Below are 21,478 nucleotides of genomic sequence, written 5' to 3'. Positions count from 1 at the left end.
AAATGCGCACGGTGCATTAACAGCATGAATTGTTTTAGCATATATTTTTAAACACCGTTGAATATGTTCAAATCTAAAAATGCTTGCACAGTTATGATGGCGAGTTTGAAATATATTTTTATTTTAATTGTTATACATTTCCATAAATGTTAAAACAAAAATTTTAAAAATCTTAAGAAATCATAAGTCGACCATTGAATGAACTATCGTACAGTCTTTCTGCCCGCCTGTTATTCTTTACTTCCGTGGTCCAACACCCAACACAATTCAAAGTTCTGCTTCAAATCACTCGAGTGTTTTAATAAACAGCAGGGTAGATTTATGATGGCGTACACCAAAGATCATCAAATAAAAACGGGGAACAGGCTGCAAATAAATCACACATTCCTCTCCTTCTCATTCATAAAAACGGAGCATGTCACATAAATATAAACAGACACTTGAAATAGGATGACACCGAATCGTTTGGTCACAACCTGTACAACATTTGGCAGAAGAGACAGAGAACGAGAGCGAGAGAGTGTGTGGCAATTAAAGTGTCAGAGCGGGCTCTTTTGGTTTATGTATGGACAGTGTGTTCAAGTGTAAAAATGATGATATAGTCTCTTTATGTAGATTACTGAAGGATATACTGTACTTTTATTGATAAACATTCATTGAAGGTCAAAACCGAAAGTACAAAAAGCAGATCGAGGCGGGGGGGCAACAAAGAAATACCCAAGACGGTGTGTGATGAGAGCAACACATGCGGGTGCGGGAATTTTTCAGTTGGTTTTCTTCAGCAAGCTCTTCAAACTTCTCTCCACGGCCTCATCCAGCTCTTCCTCCAGCTCCTCCTTCTTGGACATGGCCAGCTTGGATTGGTAGTCGCGCACTTTCTGGTCTATATAAGGGGCACTTTGTGTTCCGTGCAGCATGAGCGTCCACTCCTTGAGGACGCCGCGCTGGAGCTCGTCTCCCTGGAAGCCCACTTCCAGGACCCAAGTGCCGCGCGGGTCCTCGCCCCAGTTGTGCGTGGTCATGAAGGGCCACTTATCAAAGCCCACCTTGGAGTCGTTGTCGCGGGGCCGTCGGCTCAGCATGATGGACTTGGTGCCCATGGGTGAGGTCATGTTGATGTTGAGGTCGCCGCGACGACTGGCGTTGACGGTGATCACCGCCTGGACGTGCTCTAGGTAGCGGACAAAGTTGTCCTTGCCTTGGCAGGCTTCAGTGGAGATGGCGAGCACCAGCTTGTTGCCAGACTGGATTTTACTGGAGGAAAATGACAAATTGGACACTTCAATGATATGTGGCAAAAAGGTGTCATTTGTGATGGCTCAAAATGATCAGGATATGATTTAGAACCGTATTTTTCCACTCAAGAAATTATTTGCCCTATATTTTGACCAGAATCGTCTCTGTCATTTAGCATTGATGGCTAGATTGTATAGCCGAACTACAATCCAAATGAAATTCATTTTTCAAGTATGACTACAGTGATACATTAATTTCAGAGAATAATTCGTGCAGCTGATAAGGCTTGCATTTATTTGCATTTACAAACAACTATTTTTCAATTTCTGGAACAGGAATCTAAATGCTGTTATGCAACAAAATGGCTAACTCCTGCCTCCACAGTGCACAAGGAGATAACCCCCTCCTATAAAGGGTTTGTTCCGAAAAGAGTGGATTCTATTCATTTACTATTATTTTTTTTTAATGCGGCTATTCCCATCTCCTCAGGAACAAGGACACAGCAGGGCAGCGGCTAGCAGTGGAGCCTTATTAACATGAGAGGCTTAGGCCCGCAATGCAGGCAGCTTCAAAAGGGAGCTGTTGAAAGACGGCTGAGCTCACCCAAGCGACCGCAGTAGCAGGAGCAGAATAAAATATGCTTCTTGGACACTTTATTGGGTACCGTTGCACAGAGCTGCACCTTGAATTGTGGTGGAAATTTACCAAAGCGGGCTCATGATCACGAGGTGCCTCAATAAGTTAGCAGAAGGGAGAGCCGGGTTTTCCAGAAGACATTGTATACTACACTACATTCTGTGTGCCTCCTCTAAGCAAGATGTCCTCTGCGAAAGAGAACACATCGCCACTGGAGATTGAAAACAACAAAGTCGCACAATGTGTCCCAGCACGCCAGCTCCTCTGATAATGAGAACTTCTCCTCCAGCCAAGTAAGTCACAATCAGCCAGCGCCGCTATCTGATCAGCGTTCAGAGCTGCGGCGTAGTACGCAAGAGCCTGGGCTTTGTTGATGTTTATTGCTTTACCCCACCCACCCCCTACAGACAGTCTCATCAGAGATGGTCTTGTTGTAATTATTTCTCCAGCACAATAGAAGCAGGCGTGCGGCCCCCGTGGTGGTGCCGCTGTGTAGAACAGCAAGCCGACGTCGAATGTGATGCATGCGTTTGCGTGGCATAAAATTTGCACGCAAAAGACAATTGGTTACCATTAGCGTCTGTGCCCTATAAACACTGTTTTATCATTTTTATGGCTTCCTTTATTTCCCTTATTTATCTCTACAGCTAATTATCCTTGTTTTGGAACAATTTCATTAGTGTCGGGTTCCTAAATAAGCACAGAAGACTATCTACATACAACACTGTTATAAATTCTCTGTTGAAGCAATTTTCATCATGCTCAGTCTGTATGATTGACAGTCTTAAATGGCCAAACCATATAAGGGACTCTAATGAAGCCAATTAAGAGGCAAGAGGCCAGAGGAAAACAGTTGCTAGCGCACATCAGGGTCCTCTGAGTTGCACCGTCTAATAAAGCAGCAGAGCAGGATGGTAAAATCAACACACCATTTTCTTTCCAATGCGGAAAGATATCGTACTTTGCATTTTAAAATTACGTCCATCCATAACTCAATCTTAATGCACACAATAAATGAGTGTCTTCTTGTAAACGCTGCAGTATTTACAAAGTAACTGAATTGCAAAGAATTACCAGGCCTTCATTAACATTAGCACATTTTACTTACTGATTCTCCGGGATGGATCCGGCAACGCAGTGGAAGCGCTCAGGCACAGTCTTCCACTCTTTGGCCATTTTCACCATGCCGCCGGCGTCCAGGACGCCGTAGCCAAACAGGTGGTTGAATTCCAGGCCCACGCCGTTCCTCCTCCACTGGTGGATCTCATCGTGAAGCTGGTTCCTCTTGGAGGTCAGCACTGAGAGGTGCTGCATGTCTCTCCATGTCAGGTCGGGGCTGTAATTGGGGGTGGGGCAGAAATTAATTTTTACAGTAAAATGCGTATCTCAAAAAATGGATTATAGCTTTTCTTGACACCAGACTATCTTCAATATTGTGGAAATAGCCCGTTCAGAACACAGGGTAGGACTCCTCACTTCTATTCGCCTACGAGCTTTGGTAGATTCTGCTGTTTTGATTTGCGATGGAATTATAGTTCAATGAGCTGAGCAGTTCTGTATAAACAGGAGCCTTTATGAACCAATCAAATTAGTTGTCACCCGTTCTCCCACAGTTCTTTTCTTTGGTTTAAGTACATACGGCCAGCAGCTCTTATCATTGCTTCATTTTCCCGCCGTCACATGATTCATGATTGTTTTGTGCTGAGAGGGAAGAAATGTCATCTGTGCTCTATGTTTCACATACAGTACATTTGACAATAAAGTTTAATCCAATCCAATCCAATTGTTTGGCCCGTAAAAAAAACACTTTGACGTGCGAGCTCATCCACTCACTCCCGACAGCGACATCATCATCGTGTGTGCAGAGCAAACAGTGGTTTCTTTGCACAACTACGCTAAGCGGGGTGTCTGTTAATGGCGGGCAGATTCTGGTCGGCACTTTCACGTGACAAATTAAGCATCGGAGAGGAAAGGAAAGTCTCTTCACCGGGGTTTGCAGCAAATCACCTTTTGTCGTTTTTGCATTATAATTACTTCCGAGTTGTTCCGACATACTGGCTGTGTACTCTCCTTTGCGTATGTGTCAGCAAACATTGGCGTTCTTAATAGTATTTATGGGTATTTTTCAACTTGATATTTATGACCTTGGCACAGGTACACATGTAAACACACATGTAACTAAAAAAAGAAATAAACACAGCAAAGTGCTCTTTGGAAAGTAGACAACAGGCTGATGTTTTTTAGGACGTCACGGAGAGAAATCTTAAATGAAGGATTGAAGGGCGTAGAGATTGGCCAACTGTGCCACATGAAAGGCTCAAGTGAGCCATTTATACTATACATAAACCACGCGGATGAATGTGATGACTGAAAAGATTATCGCGTGCAATAAATCTTTGCCTCCGAGCCTCCCTTTAGTCACCAGAGAAGGACGTAAATAACATCAAATATTTCTATAGGCTCTCATCTGAACCCAAGGATCTCAGTACCAGGACAAAATGCCATGAGGACAGCCGACTACATGAGGACACAAGACTGTATTAAATGAGCACGGTTGTCTGTGGTACGTACAGTATATCTAACACAATTATTTTGATGGATCCTCCTGCCACTTATTCCTGACATCGCTGTCACTGTGCATAGATAGAAATATACAAAATACTGGAAATAATCCATAGAGTGTAAAAAAGATGATAGCACACATGGGAACAGAAATACAAGTAGACTATGGAGGCAAAAAAAGGCCACAGCACTGACATATCCAGTAATTCATGTGATCATTCTCACCAGTTAAGTCATGATAACTAGACAGCAAGTCAATGTGCAAGATGGCGAGTCAGCAGTTTCCCCAACCAGTGGTCCGCGGACCAGTACCGAGCCGTGGGATATTTGGCCGCACAGAAAGAATAAATGAATACATTTCAAAGGTGTTTTATTTTGAAAACTTACCGGATTCTCTGTTGCATCCATATAGAATATATCAATATGGCATGCTTCTCGATCACGTGATAGGTTACCACTAAAACAAAACCCAGGAGCTAGCAAAGTAAAAATGAGTAAATAAATAAATAAACGTCCTTGGGAAGGGGAAAATCAATAATATAATATATAATAATATTACTTTGTTGTATTTATTCTGCCTTAAAGGCCGGCCCCTGAAATTGTTGTCTGACATGAAACCAGTCCGTGGGACAAAACAGTCCGTGGAAAGTTGTTATGTAGGAATTCATGATTGCTCGTTACTCACGATTGCAAGTTATCTTGCACAATAGAAATAAAGAGAACAACTCCAAATAACCCAGCGCGTCCATTTGCCATTGTACTTCAAGATAAAAAAAAGGATTAGTTGATTAGGCAAGGACGTCAGACTATATGAGAACATTAGGATCGACACATGCATGTTGACTCGACATGAGGACAGTAACCACCCGGACAGAACATTCCTTGGGGACAAGAAACAGCACATACTTTGCCTCGAGAGCCAGAGCAAAGACTCCGGCTGCCTCTGGAGCTGCTGCTGAAGTTCCTGAGTGGCGCAGAGTGCAGTTCCCATACAGGTCGGTGGTGGCCTAAATGCAAAGCACAATAAAACCGCTAATGCGTCATTTGTTACCAGTCTGTGTAAAAGAAGAGCTGAATCAAGGTTATTGTTGTCTCTCTTAACAGATATAAAAGGATCGATGTGAAAATAGTTCTCTGTTGCAATAACCTGCCAGAACGCAAGTTATGCTGATATTTATTGACTCAACCTTTATTTGTGGCATTCGGTGCTTAATTAGACGCAATAACAGCCTGGCTGCAATTAGAGAGAGAACCCCGGGGAGGACCTTGCCTCTGTCAACAGCCCGCGGTCATTTGCATAATCGCTAATACAAACACGGCTGCCTCTGTACATGGGGAAAAGCCATTCTTGCTATTTGTCAAATGTTTTCACGCTCTTTTTAACCAGATCTGATTTCAGCCAGTTAACATGCTTACGTTATCATGAATTTTCATTGAAACACGAGCTCATATGTAGCTAAGAAAAGCAGAAAATGAGAGGTGTTTGACATGTTTCACCTATTGAGTAAAATAATTGCATTTAGAGTGTTTTATTATTTTACATGACCTTTTGTAATATTTCAATGTAGATCAAAATTGTGGTTGGTGTATCATATGTGCCCATTTTTGTTCTTATGTGTATACTTCCATCATCAACACTCACAACGCCAGCCTCGGGGTTCCTCTTGCGTCCGTTGCTGAAGGTGGACGCCAGCGTGGATGAGCAGCTCTCGTCATACAGCGCCGTGCGTCCGTCGTTGATGGCCGAGTTGATGGAAATGGTCCACATACTCGAGGCGTAACCGTCACAATTACAGTCGTCATAGCTACCGCCATCTCCCGAGGCCCACACATAGATGCTGCCTTTGCCTCCTCGCCCCTGGATCGAGACCGGTGAATAGAAGAGTTCTGATTTTGATTTGTGGGACATCGTGGATGGAATGTATAATAATTAGCATTTTATAGTGACAATATCTACAGTATGCATGAAGCTCGTGCTGACTAACGTAACGTACATGACACTCTGCCTCATGGATGACAACTACAGTATAAAAAAATATGAGATGCATGCCTTAAAGGATCTTAAAACCTTCTTCATGTCAACTCAAAAAGACGCAAAACACATTTCAAGGCAATGTTATTTTTGGGGGGCACATTTTGCACAGCAAGCAACTATTTCCGCCTTCTTCAAAAAATTCAAGCAAGCATTGGTGAAATCATTTTTTTTCGCACAGTGTTCACGCTGATTTGTTGAATCGAGGAGACAAAGCAGCCGCTTAATCAGTTGCATATACACAATCAGAAGAATATGTGTCCGGCGTTGGACCTATTCAACTCCGGAGAGGCTGGGTCATTTTAGAGCAGCCTACACCTGCCTGCACGCAGTCCAGGATGATTAATCAGTCTGGTAATAGGCAGTGGCACTGTTAGCATGGCAACAGTCTGCGCGCGCGTGTGTGTACATGTCTTCCGCAGAGGGGGGTGGAGCGGATCTTTGCCTGGCTACAGTCACGTGGATGAGATCTGCCTCCCATTTATGGGAAGAAAAAACATCTCATCCCTACACAGTACAATGTGAGTGAGGACGATAAACCATATGTTTAAATGACTTGATATCAATCAAAGAGAGGAAGCTCATCAACCAGGTGACTGAAACGGACAGGCCCTTTATTTTTGACTAAATCTACATGAGAGACTGAGCACAAGATCTAATCCAACCTAAAACTAATCTTTCTGGAGAGATTCCACAATGAGGCATCAAATGAAGAGTGAAAGAGTGAAAGGGACTCCGCATTTGTGCAAAGACGAGGACTTAAGGATTCTTTTCCAACTGTCTCCAGTGAGGAGCTAAAGGCGCCTTACCTTGTTGACACCGTCAGCCATAGCCTGAAGGGTTAACTCTCTGGGTCCATCCACAGTCTTGCCGTCGTCGGTGGGCCCCCAGCTGGCACTGTAGATGTCAATGACTTGAGGCATATGGCTGATGGATGAGGCCTCAATGATGTCCGTCATGAATGGCTGGTCCAACATTCTAATACCTGGCAGGTGAACGAGACATGAAATGCTGGCCGCAAGAGATCTGTGGTGCCGAGGTATCAATCGCAAATGGACTGTCTTATCGACGATGTTTTGCCATCGTATTCGTACCATGTAAGGCACAATGCTTTTACCGTTTGAGATGCTAGTGCACAGGTGTCAAACTCACGGCCCGGGGGCCAGATCTGGCCCGCCACATCATTTTATGTGGCCGGGCCCGCGAAAGCAGCTCAAACATGTCAACTTCCATGATCCTTTCTAAAATGTCTACCAAAATTTGAAATTCTCACATGCAATAAATAAGAGATATATTCTAAGCCTTTTCTTTTTTACCAAACCCTTCACGATAGTAACTTAAACAATAGTTGAATCAACAGTTCAATTCTTGACTTCTTTACATGGTTTCAGTCATAACAGCCCTCCAAGTGGAATGTTAACTAAAATGTGGCCCGCACCAAAAATGTTTGACACCCCTGTGCATCACCTGGAGGTCATATTTCAAGAAAATCCCCATTAGCAATTGAAGCATGACGCTATCTGGCTCCTTTATTTTTTTGTTCCAACCGTTCATTGAAGATGCTTGAATTTATTCATGACATACAGAGCAATTTGCAACGTCGCTCATTTTCGTGCCATGATAGTGCCGTTATTTCTTTCATCATCCCCATCTTGAGGCATACCTGCCACCTTGGAGTTGTACGCGACTCCCACGCCGCAGATGTCGTTGTTGGCTGCTGCTGACACTTCCCCGGCACATCGTGTGCCATGACTGGTGACAGGAAGGAGCAACACACGGGGTTGGGAAGACAGATTTGATATTTTATACAAAGGCAAATTGCCTCCGACTGCAATTTTAACATCCGGTGACAATTTTGCGCCCATGTTGCATCTTTTTGACATTTTAAAACGATGCATATCTGATATCACCGTTTTATTTGCATGAGACGTGACTGCCCCCCTCCAAACAGACGTCATGCAGTAATTCTGAAACCTTGTGGTAAGACAAGCATATTATTAAGATTGACTTCTTTTTTTTTTTAATACAGTGGAAAAAAATGCAGCCCTCGTAAGGATAAGCGGTATGTATGGATAATGAATGAAGAAACGCGTCTCCTCTAAATTCAGATGATCTTGGCATTACTTTGCTGGTCATCGTCTGCAGTCATTTTTCTTATTTAATGATATTTTGACCTGTAACGTAGCTAGTTTTAGCGAGGGAGCGTATACATGTTTGATGAGCTTCAATTACAGGACATCATTTTCACACTCACAATATGGGCCTGTAGTTGGTCAGTTATTTGGGTATAAGATGTATACCCTACAAGAGTTGTAGTCGATGTCAAAAGATGCTTGATTTCTACATGAGGATGTCCAATTCTATGGGTTCGCTTCACATCGTCATGTCACACACGCGCACAAATACCTCAATTTCCCCCTTGGATGATTTAATTAGCTGAGGGGCAGTGCAGATGTGAAATTTTAAAATCTGACAACATGCGACTGGTTTCATTTTAGTTTTTTTTTCTTTTTTGGTTGAGCAGCTTGCCATCCATGACTGCTGTCTCGCTTCAAATCAGCGGGTGCCGTGCGTTGCGCTCTCTCGCCTCCATCCCTCAGCTCCCCACAGGGACCTTGCAGAGAGTCGACCCCGTTTTCTCCCAGCATGCTTTGCCACTGACAGGAAGCTATTTATAACAGCCGCCTGATTAGCAGAGTTGTGCGCCCGCCAGTCTCAGAGCTGCTGCACTGACAAACCCGGCACACACATTTCGACATCCTTGAATATATTTCTGTATATTCTTACCGCCCTCACGTGTCGCGGTGGATCACCGGGAGACGGCAAGGAGGATAAAGCACTATCAGTAACAAGGGGCGCCTCTGCGTGAACATGCCTCCTTTATCAGCCTTATCTCGGCACCAAAAACAAGTATTGTGCTTTCTAGTGTGTTGTGTTCAGACAATAGCTCTGTTTATCCTGCACCATTATGTCCTAATGGAACAAGGTTGGAGAGAAAATCAATAGAGAGCTGCTGTACTCTAGGGAAAACACACAAAAACCTAGCGTGAATTCGTGTGTGACTGTGCACGTGTGTATGTGTGTTTGTGTATAAACAGAGGGCGGCTGAGTGAACTACCTGTTGAACCAGTCATCTGTGTAGCGTGGAAATGGGTACGGGTCATTGCTGCTGAAGTCGTAACTGGCATCTGCATTCTGAAAGGACCAAATGGATGTGTTGACAAAGAGAACAATGTAGAGACAAAAAGCAAGACGCGTTTTATTCAGCCTTCGATCCAATCGCAGCACATTTGGCCAATACTTTTGCTGGTTTGAAATACTTATGCATAGTGGCAATCATCATCTCTCTGTGTGTCCATGAGTGGCCTACAGTAGATAGTCTGACATTTTAGAATGTAAACTACGTGTTTAACTCAGAGTATTCAGTTTTGCTGTTGTGTTTTGTTCTGAAGATTGATTGAATAAAAGCAGCTTCATGACTCCAAAACCACCCCCGATGTCTACATATAACTTAAATCAATAAGTCTCTAGGGTAAGGTCATGCATGATCCTCTGGCTGCAGCGCACCATTTACCATAAAGACATAACAGTGACGCCATTCCTCTAATCAGAACAAACAAACAGGAAGTATGGGGGTTGCGCAAATTTCGATCGATCCCAAGCACAGCGATCACGAACGGCCAAACGTGACAGGAATAGAAAGGACCACAGAGGAATAAAAGAGGACAAATGTCTTTCTTGGAGAATCTCGTGCTGTTATTGGGGCAGTGCTGCCTGCTGCGAACTCGTGTTTTATTCCTAATAACATCTGTTCTTGAGTACGGCCAAGTATTCATTATCCCCATAGTGGGAAAACGCATCAGATCATTTAGCAGTCATGTCGAGTGGATTGCACCTCTGTCATTATCTCGATACAGGCTGTTATTATCTTGGCCCATGCAAACTTTGTTTTGTCAGCATAAGTTACAACGTATGTAACGCTGGTGTCAGATTTGCCATCATCATAAACACATCCAATGAATGTGAAAGGTGAAAGCGAAGACACGGAGGTCACACAGATTTTGTGCTTCTGTTTGTTGTCGACTTTACTCAGTTGAAAAACGCTGCAGCCCTTTGATAAATTTCACTCACGAAGTCGCTGACTTTAAATTCTTCAGTACTTTTGATACCGTTCAGCCATTTAGATCTTGAGAGGTACCGCAAAGATAAAGAAAATGCATATTAGTCCGTTTTTCCTAATGATTTTGTCATGGACTGTTTTTTTTTCCCCCAGCCAGTCATGTGACATTTTGCTTCACTATGATGTTATCGGGTCCAAAATTGATGACGAATGAAGTCAAAATGTTTTCAATTTACAGTGAAATGACAACGGGAGATGAATTGACCTTAGTTGTATTACCGGTACTCATTTGTATTGCATTCCGCGGCAAAGCAAACTAAAATTGATTGAATGCTGGCATTAATGATCATAAAGCAACATATAATATGGGGCAAACACAGAGAACATAAAAAAGGTAAAATAACAACAACTCATTAATTATTATTATTAATAATAATACTAATAATACTACTACTACTACTACTACTAATAATAATAATAATAATAGCTTTTATTCTTGAAAAAATATCTTTATTCTTGTGAAGTAGGAACATTATTTCCATAACTTTCTGCCTTTATTCTCGTACTGGTACAGTAATATTCCAGCATGCTTATGCTGTTAGCTTTGCAGATTTAAAGCAGGGACAATAAGATATTGAGCTTTACTACACTCTGTGTATATCTTCAGAGTCATGAGTCAATCTTTTCAACCAGCAAAATAATCAGGAACAATGCAGGAATGTGATAGTAGAACTTGTCGTCATGGCTAGCATCAGTGATACCAATGTAACGCGAATAAGACACTTTTGATTTCAAAATATTACACCTCCGTGTCCTTTGTACTATCTCTGGAAACAAAAGAGCTTGTGTGGTGTATTACCCAAATGGTGAAAAGATAATAAGCGTAGAAATATAATCCGGCTATCTGAGTCATCACAAATGATCTAAATGTCTCCATCCTTCCAAAAGGCACAATCTCATTTACTCTTCTCATTCCCAGTGTGTTTGTTTATGGTTGTTTTAAGCCCAATGAGTGACTTGCCCTTTGTAAATAAATGCAGCATGAAATATCACCGTCTTAGTGTGCGCAGAGGCAAACCATTACAGTAATTCACCGTATTAATGTTGCTCTTCCGAACTGATGCAAATATTAATACGAATACAAACAGTCGCAAAACACACAAGATAAGCACACGATGACATCGTGGGCTTTCGAATCCATCAGCTATCGCAGTAGCTGATGACATTACGACTGAGGCGGCGTTGGAGAAACTCAAGCGGGATTACTTACAGAACACTGTGTCACTTTTGAATGCACTCTGGTTCAAACAAATACGGAGGTAGGCGCAGTGTGCGCCATCAAGACAGCGGGGCATGCTCCTATATCACCCATGCTAAGGCCCGCTCTTATTTTTGGGTCAATGCTGCTCTCTGTTCACAGACAAGAAACGAGGAACGGCGCAAAGGCAAACAGTGGAGTGAAGGCGTACGGGAGGATGCAATATGAGCTGGATGAAGCGGCCTGATTTTTATGGTCCAATCGGGACTCATTGGTTGGCTTTTTATTAGTGGGAGCAGGCTGGCATCTGTGCATTCGCAGGATTTCAGATAACAGATGGCACATTCATGCTGATCAGTGCTACGTTTATCCAAAAAAAATGGTGGGATATCAGCCGTAAAGGTAGGAAAACTAGAGTACCGGTACTACCTATTACCCTTTGCTGTACTTTTTAATTCCAGTTGATCCCTTCGCAGTAGTTATACTCTGTAGACTAGCAAAGACTGAAGCTGAAAATTTACAACTAAAAATTCATACATTTATGAGAAACATCATGGTTTAGCGCAGTAATAAAGTAGTCATTTTATGGAAAAGGCATTTTAGTAACTTTGCAACTTTATGTTTGTAAAGCTGAGCCATAAAAGTGGCCCATCTTTCATATTGTGATGGGGCAAGACTAGTTTACCATGTTTGGGAATTTGGCAGATTGCGTTGCACCTTGCTGGGTGTTCGAGTGAACCGAGGGAGTTTTCTATTACCGGTACACGTTTTCTATTACACGCCCTCGGTGCATCTGCCAAATTGGAGACAGGAAGTAGTCTCCACCTTAGACCAATCTAATTTGTGGCGCGGGGTGGTCTCATGCGATATTTGGTGGATTTGAGCCAGGCCGAGGCAGACAGATTTTGTGCTTCCCTGTTATGTCTGGTTGATGTAATGTAACGCGCGTGCGTTGAACCCTTTGCATCATTGTCAAAAAGAATTCATTGTACACATCATTATTATAATTATTGTTATTATTATTGTTGTTATTAGCTTTAATATATTTTTAATAGCATCCCCCCCAACTATGGATGTGTGTGGGTTGTTGTCACACACAGATGTAATCATGGTTCAAAGGTTTGCAGCAGCCTCCTTTGAATCATCTGCAAGTGGAAATCTTCCAGCAGTTCCGTTTAAAAGTACTTCGTACTTCGATCTCCTGCATGAACTCCTGTGAGTTTCTTCTGCTTCTGCCATGTAGACCGAGCAAGTATTTTTCTTACTAGCATACTTGGGAAATATTTCCGTAAACACTACTGGAAGTAGTAATGAGCTTTTATCACCACGGCGCCATCTATTGGATCAGGTGGGCTCCGAAACGCAAATGAACCTGCATGCAGTTTTATACCGCAAATGTCGTTCCCATTTCCTTGTTATGTCATCTTCCCGCTTGTCCTTCAAGCTTTTATCAGTGTGCTAGGGGTAGAACATCACATTATTCAGCTCAGACTACTCTGGCATTATCTGCACTGGTGACAGATCGGCCTGCCATTGTGCCTGTCACAGCGCCGCGTGCATTAGCATTAAACAGCTCGGCCTTCCTCCTGTCCTCTCTACCTCCTCCTTGCCAACTCCTGCGTCCTCCGCCAAGCATGACAAGGAGACCCGGCAGCCATGACGGCACCTCGGAAAGCACCTGCCATCGGCCAACTGAGTTCCCCCGCTTTGCTCATTAACAGGAGCGAGGGAACTTTTGCAATTCAATAATGAGGAGATACTCACATAATTAGATGCCAGGTCTGGATGCAGATAGTCAATGCCTGAAATACAATTTTGACACACACGTTAGGGACAGCTAATCATGTGACACAGTGCTTCAAGAGAAGGACGTCATCTGGGGGGGGGGGGGGGGGTTCATCACAATTTGTATTTCGAAATCATAGAAAGCTGTCCCCATTTTCCCAGACAGTGATATGAGATCCAGCACAGAGGTAATAAACATTCTACCATGACAAACCTAATATTGCTCCGTTTTGATTGACACTGGCAATCACAGACATATTAATCTCGCAAGGGTACCTTCATTATTGCTTTATAACTTGTTTGTACGTTGATTATTCATTAGATTGTTTGTTAAGTCTTAATAAATGGCAAAAAGTCATTCATTAAGGACGGGCAGAGTGATGTCTTGCATGCCAAATAGTGAGACCACATTCAGCTGGGATGCATTTGGAGAATGTTGGGATTAGGCAAACATTGAACTGATGCTGTTACGTCATTATTTACTGATTCATGAAAAATATTTTCTATTCATAAACAATTTACAAGAGTACCATTTTTGTAATGTACCCATTTGTTCACTATACGGTTGTCAATTGTGTAAAACTGAACTAACCCAAGGTAAAGATGTTTTGTGGGTACTGTAGTTGCTATGTACAGAGATGTTCATAAGAGCTGTACCTAAAGAAGTGTCCAATTGATGTCTTTAAATAGTGAAATTAATCTACACAAAATGCTTAATAGTATTTTTATTTGTTAAATATCTTGTTGTTTCTCATCAGTCACGGGAGCTCAGAAAGGTAAGGTGGCGTGAGATTATTTAAATATTTGAAAAAAAATAAGAGGATCTTAAAAAAAAAAATCTAAAATATATAGGGAGCCAATGAAAGGATGCCATAGTAGGAGTTACACGCTCCCTCTTATGAGTATGAGGCGAGCAGCAGCATTCTGGACAAACTGGAGATGCTTAATGGAGGATTGGCTGATTCGAAAGTAAAGTGTATTACAGTTATCCAGCCAAGATGTGACAAAGTGCTCTTTTCGTGTTTGTCAATTAATACTATACATGAGCGTTGTTGGTTGATTTTAAACTATTATTTATTTTTTGTTGAGTTTTTTGAGAATCTTCGTTGACTGTACTGTATTTTCTTACACAGGACTTAGTTACCTTTTTTTATATTTCACTGAATTGCGGATTTTAAAAACAAAAATTAATACTAAAATACATTCAATTAAAACCAAGCATTTCCCCCCAAAATGAAAACAAATTTTAAAAATTGCTCCAAAATCAAATTAAAACACACTCAATTTACAAACAAAAAGTCAAAACCAAATGCAAACTAACTCAAATGAAAAATAAAAAAAACTAAAACCCTGCCACATGCACATCAAACCCAACACTTTGTAATCTACATAAATGAAAACGGTGTGAAAACTAAACCAAGCAAGCAAGGTTGTTAATACTTGCCGTCATCCATGATTGCAATGGTGACTCCTAGGCCTGTGTAACCTAGTTGCCAGGCCTCGGCCACATTAAGATCCAGCCCCGGGGTCCCATCTGCTTGGCCAGTATTGATCTAATCACGGAAAATGAGAAATCATTAATTTAGAGCATCCAGGTGGGGATAGAAACAATATCAAGGCGCATGAATGCGTGTGTGGGTGGGATGCTTTGGTGAAGGTAACGTCAGAGATAACGGCGCATCTCGCTGAAGACGGCCCAATCTGTGTTCCTCTGATGAAGAGCGGCGAGCTCGCAGCAGCCGTAAATGTCACAGTTGCCACTCAGGCTTAAACGAGAGGGGCGCTGCGCATGCGGCGGTGTATTGGCATGGCTAATTAAAGTGTGACTAACTGCACTGATTGTGGAAGTAGTGGGGAATAAGAATGCTTCTGATGGTTAGGTCAGGATGGTGACTCACCAGGTACCACTGTTTGGTGAAAAGCGGGTCGCTTATGTTCACTTCCATGTCATCTAAATTTCGGTAGCCACGCTTCTGACGGTCAAAACCGTCTTGATCCAGAATGTTCTTCACCTGGGAGAGATAGAAATATTGCTTTGAAGACTTTGTAAAGTACTATATGGACAGTACAGTACTTTATATTTTCCAGCGACCGGAGGCTTTGAGTGGATGTATTTTGCGGCTCAAATTGTGAAGGCATTAGAGGCATTGACAATTGAGCGGCATGTGGTTTCAGCGTATTCGGCCGACATGTCAATAAAGACACCAGATTCTTTTTGCCCTTGCATGATTGTTAATAGTGTTAAAATGTCCCTTGAAGCATTTCCTGTATAGCCGAATGTTATACGACGCTTCCGAAACCGATTATTTACATTAAGAAAAGACAAAAGATGCTGTTTTTGTCGCTGCCCATTCCTCAAGTCCACAAAACACAAACACAAATAATTCTTGTCAGCATTTCAAAATGTCCTCCAGAACATACATTCGGGTGACTAAGTCCCCTCCGATGTGACTGAGGTACAAAAACGGGCATTGTGGTTGTTTTTTACTGCTACTGATAGATAAGGCAGTATAGAGCAGCACTCAAGATGGCCTTTTAAAACCTATTCATCTTTTTATAGCGTACTCTGAGCAATCGGGAAGTGCACAGCACACACGGTCAATCAGCGCAATCAGACGATCCTTCGTATGATAACGCCAAATAATACCATATATGTATTTGAAAGTACTACCGGGGGGGACGACCCAAAGGCAACTAGAAACAGACACTGCATTTCATAATAAAAATGATTAAATGCCAACAGTTGGTATGTTAAGACTGCTAACAAAGGCTGTACATTGCTCTTTTTATTGTGGTTCTAATTCAAATGATGAAATGCTAACATGCTAGCTGTTGGTATTTGAACTTATAGCAAAAATACAACTTGAAGAGACAAAGTGCTAGAGTCAATTGATGAGGGTTTTAGACTTTTTTTTTGTATTCTGGTTTAATTTCTAATAAGAATTGATTTCTTAAATGCGAACATGCTAGCCGGTGGCATGCTAACATATGGCAAATAAGCTATTAAATATATAGTATAATGTTCTGATTGGCACGAATTTGGGAATTTTGCCATGGAAAATGGACAAAGTAAATGTTTTTTAACCAGTGAAAATCTCCACTCATGAACATGGGGATTTTTTTTTCTTAGAAAAGTCTACTGTATTTACTGTTCAGGCAACATAGAGAAGTTGTTTGATTTGTTGAGAAATATGGACCAAAAAAAAATCTGGAAAATGCTAAACAATTTCGGTCTGTAACAATCACACAATAACTATTATCCTGAACTAAAGGAGTCTGAAAGAGACTGTTCCAAGAGAGCAAGCACTGGAAATTTTAGGAATCATACTGACTGGAAGGAAAAAGAAGTAATGAACAAAGTAGGTCATTGAGCTCCACTAATAGATTCTTCCCAAGACTCGAGGGAAAATAGAAAAATCAATGTAATGGTTCCCTCCAGTATATTTAGCGCTTCCAGGAATTCACACCACACAGTCGTATAAGCCATTGATATATTTTAAAGATTATTTAAAATGCTAATGATTTGGTTAATAGTTTATGTGTGCGTCTGTTGCACGCCCCCTCCACTCCGCCTCCAAAAAAACTTTAATGCACTTTGACTGCAGTTTAACATTAGTCTTAGCGACAGACCTTGAGTATAACACTGTACTAGTTCTTGCAGCAAGCTTATTTTATTTGGTCGAGAAGGACGGCCGGAAAACACTCGACATCGTGATATGCTGGTGACATTAAATAATTCACGCATGGAAGCCAACACCTGAGGCGGTACACAAGATGGATCTCACAACCATGTCAAAACAGCAGGTTTCCCTCAAGTGTAAAAATGAGACCACGATAAATATTTATAATTTGAAAGATCCCCCATCATCATGTAAATTAAGGTTGAAGCGATTTATTGAATAATTCAATTACAAAAAAGGTCAAAGCAAAATCTCTGCCTCGAAGCTTTGCAGTGATCATGTATTAATTTTTTGGTTTTTTTTGTTTTTTGTTTTCTCCCACTTGTCGAGGGCTCAGCACAAGTGCGGACTCTGATGGGCACGGCTGGCAGTGGGAGAAAAGAAAATGTCTGGAAGATTGTTTGCTACCAGCTGTGATAATACAAATACCAGAAGAGAAAAAAAAGACAAATCCTATTTTGAATAATTTAATTCACCTTTACAAGAAGTGAAGAGCGGTAGACTGGCGGGGGCACAATTAAAATGGGAAATGTTATTTTATTTGCCCCATGTCGTTATTTTTTTTTCCAACAACTGCCATTTACTCCACATCCACAGCGTCACCGCTGCATCCACTGTTAAGTAAGTACCACTTATCTCATAAACTTCCACAGGAGGAAGTTTGAAAGCAAGAATTGAAAAGGGAACAGAGCACATAAACACAACCTTCGCAGAGAATCGCTTCTTAAAAGGCACCTCATAAAAAGATCATGGGTGATTCAGAGTTTTTTTGAGTGATAAGTGGTGTTCAACAGAGGAAAAACAGTTTGTATGAGTCACAGAGCAGCTAAAATAATCACATCATCAATAAATCTAGCTCATGGACAGCAAGCGACAAGTACAAATCTCCTCTGATGCAAAGGAAACAAAATAAAATCCCAAATCTTTGATTCCAATTTTTATTCCTACAGTACCAAATAACGTGCTCATATCCTGTTAATCCGTGCAGGTCCAATTGATTTCAATGAAAACCTCTTCTGACATTATTGCTGTGGACTGGAACGATGCTCACGTCGTTTCTTTGCGTCAACATATTTCACACTGTCACGCAGAGCCGGTTTTCCACAAAGAGTGATGTCAAACGAAAAGATGCCGGGTTGTTTCCTAAACCCCTCGCTATGGATTTTGAACAGCTTGGGTTGAAGATTGGGAGTAGGCTGGTTGAGGAGCTAAAGCTGGTTGCCACAATTAAAAAAAAAAATTATGAAGAAATTACGAAAACCAATCATGGTCTTGTTTGGACTCGTGGACAATGCGGCTTGACATTTCTGATGGAAATGGGAATGTGCAATTGAAAGCGACTTGTTGTATTACGACCATCAGCACTTCATTTTTGTACATGAATTTAATTTTAAATTTATGGTCTCAAGGCATGACTTCTAGTTACCCTGCTGTCTTTCTGGAGTCGCTGTCTGCTTCGTATGCTTCGTTTGCTCCGCCTCTCGGAAGAATCCTGAGGATAGAAATGGTAGAGCCCCTTTCCAAAGCCCACCTGAACAAAAACAAAATGGTGAACAAAGGAGATGAGTAAGAATGGGTTGAAAGAGATGCCCCAATCGGCATGTAATTGCTACACTACAATAGACGAGAATGGAGAAAGGTTGAAGAAAGGGCACTGATTTCCAGGCTTTCATGAAAGGGGCACAAGGATCTATTTTAGGGCACGGGTGGTAGAATTATGCCTGAATTAACGCATGATGAGAGCAGTGAAATGCGATGATTATTTTTTCCCTCAGGCACCATGCCCAGATTAAAGACCCCTTATGCTTGAAAACTGGCTGAGTTTCGGGTAGGTCAGTGTTCGCTATAAATGCTTTCCGATGAGTCTGCTGTATCGCATTTGGCTATAACATTGAAGACTATTGTTATTTGACACCCATGCTCTCAAAATTAAAAAAAAAAAACGAGGACTCAATACAATCTGCACTAACGTTGGTTATCTTGTTAATTAAGCAACAATTAAAGATGGTTCAAAGAAAGCAGCCATTGTTTAATGCTATACATCCCATCAAGACAAATATAGCTGCCGATTACATAACCTGTGAGAGGAAGAGGGAGGTAAGATGTGAATGAGGGGGTTGGGGGGGGGGGGGTGCTCCACTGTCCAAGAAAAAGAACTAGCGATCATAGAAACACCGCACAGCAAATATTACAATGATGAAGTACAGACTGACAGGTTTATTTATGAATAAACAGAAAATCCTTATTCAGAGTCAGAGCAGAATATTTCATGTCGTAGGTCTCACTGCCTGCAACCCCCCTAACCCCCCAGTGAGCAATTTCACACACGTCCATTTTGACAGGCCCTCACGCTGCCAAAGGCAGAGGTGGGGGGGTGCTGTTTCTACTGCACCATCATGGAGGCCTTGTTAGTGTTTTGTTCATGTACGGTACGTTATCCACATATTTCATGTCACATCTCCAGGGTGAATAAAATGTCACACGTAGGGATGAACGTGTGTGTGTGTGTGGGTGTGTGTGTGTGTTACGACTCTTCAAAATGTGTGTAGAGGGGAGGTGGGAAAATATTTGTAAGATTGTGCCTGTGTTGGTAAAATAGAGGATAAAACTGTCTTTTCTTTTTTTAAATGTCACGTTTTTTTCTGCAATGTTTAAAATATACATGGATAGATGAAATGGTATTTTTTGTGGGGGTTAATTTATCAAGGAAAGAAATTATTTCTTTTGAATTCAGTGATGAAAGACCTGCTATTGTGCTCGTTATTATTATCATATATTTAAAACATGATACATTTTGGATTCTTTTTAATATGAAAATATACAAGCTAATGAGATCAAAGGACTTTTTATCCATGACAAATATTTTGTTTATCAAGTTATTCAGATTTAGTTAAGATCTATTTAGATGTATTTTCATGTGTGTATTACTATATCTATTATTATTGTAGCTGTTTCATGATTTGTTTGTCTCGATTTATTTGCGCCCAAATGCATACATTCCCGTATTTTATATTACTTGAATTAATATTCATTTATTGCCGATGTATGAACAATTTTTAGAGGTATTTTCAAATATTATCAGTTGAATTATTGTATCTGACCTATCCATGTATTATCTTTTCATGATCATTTTCCACTTGTTGACTTTTTTTTCCCCATGTAGAAAAACAAAGGGAAATCAAATTGCTTCGAGACACATTTCTGTCGAGCAGGCATGCTGCCTAATAACCGAAGCTGTCTTGTAGTGGGATGTGACGTCACCACATTTCACAGAAGTGCACCGAAAACAAAACAAATGCCTGTGAAGGATCAGAAGAAGGAAGTCATGTTTTGAAAAAAAATCTATATCATATCCCGAGGCTCCGTTTGTCCGAGCATCCTACCTTGCGAGCACTCTGGTACCCATGTTGTGTTGCAAGTTGGTGCGCCTCCTCCTCCGGCGCCTCCTCGTGCAACTGGACCACGACATGCTCCGTGGAGTGTCTCTCCGCAGCCTGCGTCGCCACCAGCAGCAGCAGCAGCGCGTTCAGCAGCACCATAAATCCCACGCGTGTCCCTGCACGGCGGGGAGATCCGCGCATCGTGACCGGCTTGTGTCAATATTCGTCCGTGCGTGTGTTTTTGTGTGCACGCGCCTTCTTGCCTAGGCTGCCCGTCGGCTTGTGTTTGGATGTTTGGAGGGAGGGATGCTCCTGCTGAGAGAGGAGAGGAGAGGAGGGAGGGAGGGAGGATGGGAGGTACGGTGGTGGAGGAGGTGGAATCAGAGGTTTTGCGCGCGCATTTCCTCTGCGAGTCGGTGTTTCCTCTCCTGCTGCGGGTCGAGTGGGGCGCGCGACGTGCATCCTCAGCTTTGTGTCTCTCCCCCTCCCAGTCCGTCACAATGGTCCAATGGGGCTCACTCAGCCTTGAGGTGTCCTGTCGCCACTTCAATTTCAGCACCACGGAGAGATCCCTGCTCCACTTTCATTCAAAACCAACAGGATTTTGAGCCGTCATAAACAGGACTCTGGTCCATCCATTCTCTTATTATGCACACCTTGAACCACCCCGCTTGGGGTCCTGTCATGAATTACTTATATAAACAAGGTAAGGCAGCTTCATTTACTGTTACATAGCGCATTTCATTTCAAGGGAACACAATGTGCTTCACAAACGTACATTTTAAAGCA

General features: G+C 42.0%; 1 protein-coding gene across 1 annotated transcript; it reads right to left on the bottom strand.

Annotated features, from left to right (window-relative positions):
• Positions 1 to 99: 99 nt before the first annotated feature.
• On the bottom strand, positions 100 to 21,141 carry pcsk2 (proprotein convertase subtilisin/kexin type 2). Its single transcript, XM_052080055.1, has 12 exons — positions 20,693 to 21,141; positions 18,736 to 18,840; positions 15,528 to 15,641; positions 15,074 to 15,182; positions 13,609 to 13,646; positions 9,585 to 9,661; positions 8,130 to 8,218; positions 7,276 to 7,451; positions 6,077 to 6,292; positions 5,341 to 5,441; positions 2,981 to 3,208; positions 100 to 1,254 (listed from the first exon to the last, which is right to left on the bottom strand). Exons 1-12 carry the CDS (start codon positions 20,888 to 20,890, stop codon positions 765 to 767), a joined length of 1,941 nt encoding a protein of 646 aa, XP_051936015.1. The 5' UTR covers positions 20,891 to 21,141; the 3' UTR covers positions 100 to 764.
• Between the last annotated feature and the right edge of the window lie 337 nt (positions 21,142 to 21,478).

This window comes from Hippocampus zosterae, chromosome 11 (genome assembly GCF_025434085.1).
Source record: "Hippocampus zosterae strain Florida chromosome 11, ASM2543408v3, whole genome shotgun sequence".
Lineage (NCBI taxonomy): Eukaryota > Metazoa > Chordata > Actinopteri > Syngnathiformes > Syngnathidae > Hippocampus > Hippocampus zosterae.
The sequence above is the reverse complement of the archived record's forward strand: the minus strand, read 5'-3'. Positions and strand labels throughout refer to the sequence as shown.